This window comes from Physeter macrocephalus, chromosome 11 (assembly GCF_002837175.3).
Source record: "Physeter macrocephalus isolate SW-GA chromosome 11, ASM283717v5, whole genome shotgun sequence".
Lineage (NCBI taxonomy): Eukaryota > Metazoa > Chordata > Mammalia > Artiodactyla > Physeteridae > Physeter > Physeter macrocephalus.
This window is the reverse complement of record NC_041224.1, coordinates 106,434,501-106,440,813: the sequence shown is the minus strand read 5'-3', so window position 1 is coordinate 106,440,813 and position 6,313 is coordinate 106,434,501. Positions and strand designations below refer to the sequence as shown.

At 45.0% G+C, this 6,313-nt stretch overlaps 1 protein-coding gene across 1 annotated transcript in view; it reads left to right on the top strand.

Moving 5' to 3' along the window:
* The window catches only part of LOC102993112 (olfactory receptor 10G3), a 15,258-nt gene extending 9,718 nt beyond the window's left edge, over positions 1-5,540 (top strand). The window contains 2 exon segments of the mRNA XM_024133267.1: positions 4,583-4,753; positions 4,755-5,540. Coding sequence (XP_023989035.1) covers positions 4,583-4,753; positions 4,755-5,540 — 957 coding nt within the window.
* The last annotated feature ends 773 nt before the right edge of the window (positions 5,541-6,313 follow it).

Genomic DNA, 6,313 nt, shown 5'->3' with positions numbered 1-6,313 from the left:
GGGAGGGGCACGGATGCGGGGCGAGCCTGCGGCGGCAGGGGCCAGCGTGACGCTGCACCGGCCCGAGGCGCGCCACGCGTTCTCCCGGGGGAGCTGTCCCTGGATCCCGGGGCCCCGGCAGTGGCGGGCTGCAGGAGCTCCCGGGAGGGGCGGTGTGGGGGGTGACCTGTGCTCGCACACAGGTCTCTTGGTGGCGGCAGCAGCAACCCTAGTGTCCCACGCCCGTCTCTGCTGTCCGCGCCGACAGCCGCGGCTCGCGCCCGTTTCTGGAGCTCCTTTACGCGGTGCCCTTAATCCCCTCTCCTCGCGCCCCAGGAAACAAAGAGGCAAGAAAAAGTCTCCTGTCTCTTCGGCAGCTCCGCGCCCGTTTCTGGAGCTCCTTTAAGCGGCGCGCTTAAACCCCTCTCCTCGCGCACCAGGAAGCAAAGAGGGAAGAAAAGGTCTCTTGCCTCTTCGGCAGCTCCAGACTTCTCCCGGACTCCCTCCCGGCTAGCCGTGGCGCACTAGCCCCTTCAGGCTGTTTTCACTCTGCCAACTCCAGACCTTTTCCTGGGACCCGACTGACGCCCTGGGCTCAGCTCCCAGCCCCCTCCCGCCCCGGCGGGTGAGCAGACAAGCCTCTCGGGCTGGTGAGTGCTGGTCGGGACCGATCCTCTGTGCGGGAATCTCTCCGCTTTGCCCTCCGCACCCCGCTGCTGCGCTCTCCTCCGAGGCTCCGGAGCTTCCCCCTCTGCCACCCACAGTCTCCGCCCGCGAAGGGGCTTCTAGTGTGTGGGAACCTTTCCTCCTTCACGGCTCCCTCCTACTGGTGCAGGTCCCGTCCCTATTCTTTGTCTCTGTTTATTCTTTTTTCTTTTGCCTACCTAGGTACGTGGGGGGTTTCTTGCCTTTTGTGAGGTCTGAGGTCTTCTGCCAGCGTTCGGTGGGTGTTCTATAGGAGAAGATCCACGTGTAGCTGTATTTCTGATGTATCTGTGAGGAGGAAGGTGATCTCCGCGTCTTACTCTTCCGCCATCTTGCCTGCTCCCCTGTAATAAATTTAAATGGTGACAGATGGTAAGTAGATTTAACATGGTGATTGTCTCCTAATGTATATAAACATTGAATCACTATGTTGTACACCTGAAACTAATGTAACATTGTATGTCAATTATACTTAAATTTTTAAAAAAATCGCTGACCAGGGAGCATGACGAAGTATTATAGGTGATAGTTGGATTGGATGATTTCTCATGTCCCTATAACCCTGAGATTCTGTGTTTCTCCTAGTTTATGTGGTTCTACCTTAGCACCTTAGTAATTATGAAATATGAGTTTCATAAAATGGGAATGTACAGCTCTGAAAACATTTTTGACCAGTAACAACCACATTAGCTTTTTCTTCCTTTTTTTTCCAAATTTGTTTTTGGAACAAAAAAGCAATCACAGATGTGAAATTATCAACAAGCCCTGTTAAGCCTCATAGGCTTTGTCCTACATGATGTTACAAAACTGGAAAAAGCTAAAAAAAAAAAACAACCTGGAAAAAGCTAGAAACTAAGGGAGTTTCCCAGGAGACAAACCATGGGTATAGGTTTTGTCTTATCACAGGGGTGTTATTACCATATTCCCCAAGCCAAAGTTCTCACACACTCCAATTAACTCTGGGGGGGGGAGAAAGAAGTAACAGAACATGAGACCAACTTTAGCAATTACCTTCAGTGGGAGCAACAACTCTTCCCTCAGTTCATAAGGAGACTGGGAAAGGAGGTCTACATATAAGCAGGCAAATTATAAATCAAGTTCAATAGTTTGGTCCTTCATTCTGATCCAGCCAGAACTGACTAACTGGGTCTTCTGCCACAAGTTCTTCACAATAACTACTGCTGACCCAGTGAGATCCAAAACCATTGAAATCTCTCTAGGAACAGATTTATATCTCGTATTCCGGGTTGAGAAAGGATTTTCTGTGGATGCTGACACCTCCAGGTAAAGGTGATTCTCTCTCCCCCAAATAGCAGCCGCCCTTGTCCTATCCAGTTTTCCAGAGTTAAGTGTCACCTACAGGACTTGATCACTGAGGTGCTAAAAAGAGAGGAAAATATTCCCAAATACAGATGATTGCAGAGTAAGTTTCAGATATAGATAAATGCTTGGTCCAAACACTGTGCAAGGGGGTTTCTCCAAGTCACTTTATTCCTCAGTGTCTTTACTTGCTTCATTAATCAATATTTTTATCTTTCATCTCTCACAGAAATTTTCTTTACTGCCTGGTAAGTCTAACTATGCAGTTACCATTTAGCCTTTTTATATCAGGATGACTCAATGTCCCCAAGCCTTCCATTGGCTACGTCTTTCTCCAAAGCTACCCTTCTTCAGAGGCTCATTCACTGCCTAGATTCAGTGCCAACCAGAGAAGGTAAGGGCATCTTGGAGTTTTCTGGTGGTTCCATCTTTGCTCTTTGCCATTTAGTCCTTGCCAGGTCCCTTCTCCCACCTGCAAGATAGGTACTCTACTCAAAATTTGAAGGACAGATGTTGAACTGTAATCCAATTTCTGTTTTAGTGACTATTTTAAACAGACAGTTTAAACCCATTGCTTATAAGGGTGTTATATTTTAACAGAAACTTTTAGTCTAATTTCTCAGACTTAGTAACTCAAAATTTTTCTCATCTCATTGTATTTGTGTGTATATTAATTCTAATGTTACTCCTCTTTAGATTATTTTCAGTTTTTCATGTCTTATTGTAAAATTCATAAAATGACAATAGACTGTATTTTTTCCAAGTATTTGAGATGCTTTTTATAGCTTAAAAAATTGCTTTGAGTTGATTTTCAAAAACTGATGAATTTTTTTAAAGTTTTCTTCATGGCCATTTGAGATATGAGTGACTAGAGTTAGGTATGTAATTTGGAACCAGAATTAAGCAAAACTCATCCACTGAAACGGGGTCAAGCCTGTGCCTTTGCCTAATTTAAAAAGATGCCCATCCCCTGGGCAAATCAGCCACTAACAGTTTTTTAAACGATCAGTATTACAGATTTATAGTCAATTTGTTGTCCACTAATGATTTCCATATCTTTTTCAAACATGTTTGTACTAGATGACCTTTTATATTTTAATCAGGTCACAATTCAAAAACACATTGCATCAATATCTTCACAAACTAGTTCTCTGTTAAACGAAAATCCTGCTAACCCCCACAGGCAATGGTCTACATTTTTGAGAATCGCTCAGTGTGATAGAATGCCAGACAATGAAAGGAGATGGGAACTTCAGATTCATGGTAACATAATTTGACTTGTTTAATTTTAGAACTTGCCCTTAATTCTACTACACCTAGGTCTAGAAATAGAGCAGCAATCGGGACTTCCCTGGTGGCGCAGTGGTAAGACTCTGTGTTCCCAATGCAGAGGGCCCAGGTTTGATCTCTGGTCAGGGAACTAGATCCCATGTGCGTGCTGCAACTAATAGTTCCCATGCCACGACTAAGGAGCCAGTGAGCCGCAACTAAGGAGCCCGCCTGCTGCAACTAAGGCCCAGCACAACCAAATAAATACTTTTTTAAAAATAGCATATATTTTTTTTAAAAAAAAGAAAGAAAGAAAGAAATAGAGCAGCAACACCAGGTTGGAATCTTTGGCAGAATGAACAATCAAACTCTTAAAATTGTTATTTAGATCACAGACAAAGCTGTAGCTTCAGGACACTGAGGATTAATGTTACCAATGAACTTTTGTTGTTGTTGTTGTTGTTGTTGTTGCGGTACGCGGGCCTCTCACTGTTGTGGCCTCTCCCGTTGCGGAGCACAGGCTCCAGATGCGCAGGCTCAGCGGCCATGGCTCACAGGCCTAGCCGCTCCGCGGCACATGGGATCTTCCCGGACCAGGGCACGAACCCGTGTCTCCTGCATTGGCAGGCGGACTCTCAACCACTGCGCCACCAGGGAAGCCCCATTCTCTTCCTTTAACTGTAAACCACTTAAAGAGTAGACTTGTGTAGTATCAAGCACTGTCACACACAACTAGCCATTTAATCAAAATTCTATTCTATTCTGTCTACTACAAAGGGGAAAAAATGAATCTTCTCATTTGCTTTCTGCATACTCCCTACTCTATGTAAGTTTATGTCCTGGAAGAGACAAGAACAAGCCAGTGGCCTCTGGAAGTTTCTGAACTGGCAGACCATCAAACAAAACAAATGTCCTTTCCCACACATGTTGTTTCCAGTTAACCTTTAATCTTTCACCAAAGTGTTCTAGGTGCAAACACCTACAAGCAGACTCTTTCTGTAAAGGTCCAGAGAGTAAATATTTTAGGCTTTGCAATCCAAACACATCTACTCAACTCTGTCATCGTAGCACCAAAGCAGCTACAGACAATACGTAAGTAAATGAGCGTGGCTGTGTTCCAAAGGAACTTTATTTATAAAACAGGCCAACCCCTGCCTTAGAACCTACTTTCTCCCTATTTGTCATCTTTCCACATAAGAGAGAATTTTCTCTGCCACTGTCCCTTGTTTCTTTTTTTCATCTCTTTCTCTTGTTCCTCCTCACTTCCCTCTCACCTCCATGCTAAACTCCTGTTTCGTCCGTTTTCTAGGTAAAATCTCTCCAGAGGATGGAGAGTCAACAGCACGTGTTGACTGAGTTCATTCTGACAGGAATTCCCTACCCATCCCTGCTAAAGATGTTTCTCTTTGTGTTCTTTTTGCTAATCTACATCCTGACTCAGCTGGGAAAACTGCTCATTCTAATTACTGTCTGGGTAGACATCCAAGCTCCACCCCCGTCCCATGTACACCTTTCTTGGTGTTCTCTCCATCATCGACATGGGCATCTCCTTCATCATTATCCCTCACCTCATGATGAACTTCACTTTAGGCATCAAACCCATCCCATTTGGTGGCTGTGTGGCTCAACTCTACTTCTATCACTTTTGGGGCAGCACCCAGTGCTTCCTCTACACCCTGATGGCCTACGGTAGGTAGCTGGCAATATGCTGGCCCCTGCACTACCCCGTTCTCACGAATGCTAAGCTGAGTACCTTGCTCGTGGCTGGAGCTTGGGTGGCAGGATCCGGCCATGGGGCTCTCCAGGCCATCCTAACCTTCCATCTGCCTTACTGGGGGCCCAACCAGGTAGATTACTTCTTCTGTGACATCCCTGCAGTTTTGAGACTGGCCTGTGCTGATACAACAGTCAATGAGCTTGTGACCTTTGTGGACATTGGTGTGATGGTTGCCAGTTGCTTCTTCCTGATCCTCCTCTCCCATATACAGATCATTCAGGCCATCCTGAGAATCCGTACAGCTGAAGGGCAGCACTGGGCCTTTTCAACCTGTGGAGCCCATGTAACCGGGATAACCGTGTACTATGTGCCCTGTGCCTTCATCTACCTGAGGCCTGAAACCAACAGCCCCCTGGATGGGGCAGCTGCCCTATTCCCCACAGACATCACTCCTTTCCTCAACCTCCTCATCTATACTCTGCGGAACGGAGAGGTGAAGCTGGCCCTGAAAAGAATGATAGGAGGCCCAGGGACTAAGAGTGAGGTTTGAAAGTGTCTGTCCCCCACTGGGAGAAACTTCACATTTACAATTTATTCTATTGTTTAGATTTCAGTGAGTTTTTTTACTTTTTCTCTTTTACGTAGCCACATAATATCAATACAACAGGATTAAATACAGGTAAAAGTAAAATACTTTGTAGCAGTTCCTTAGGGTCTCCTTCAGATAACCTTCAACTGCTCCAAGAGTAGTGAGTGAGACTAAGGCCATCAGAAGGTAGGTTGGCACATTTAGACATCCAAAGGATTGGCATACCAAAAGCATCCAACGGGCCCTTTGGCCTGTAGGCACATTACTCAAGCTGTCAGATGGTGAACTATAGTTCTTTTGATAGGAGAATGTTCTTCAGTTCTGTTCCAACTGGATATATACCTTAGGAGCTAGTGCTGGAAAAGAAACTACAGATGTCCTGCTGTGTGCATCTTTACACTCCTGGGTTTGGGAAGTTACTGAGGCCACGGCCACTATGGGATGTGAAGAGGAACTAAAGTACTTACTCTACCTTGCCGGCTGAAGAAATAAACATTCTCTTAAATTGGTGCTTTCACAAACCAAACCAAATTAAATAATCCAAAAAAAGAGAATGCAATAAAGTCTCTCCAGATGTCTCAATAATAAATTACCCCCCACAAAAAATAAAGCTCAATGTGAAATTTCCCATTAAAAGAAAATAGGGCAATTAATCAGGGCATCAGGATAATTTATCCAAATTAGTATTCCATATCAAAATTAGATTTGTGAGGTTGACAAGCTTTCATTGAGTT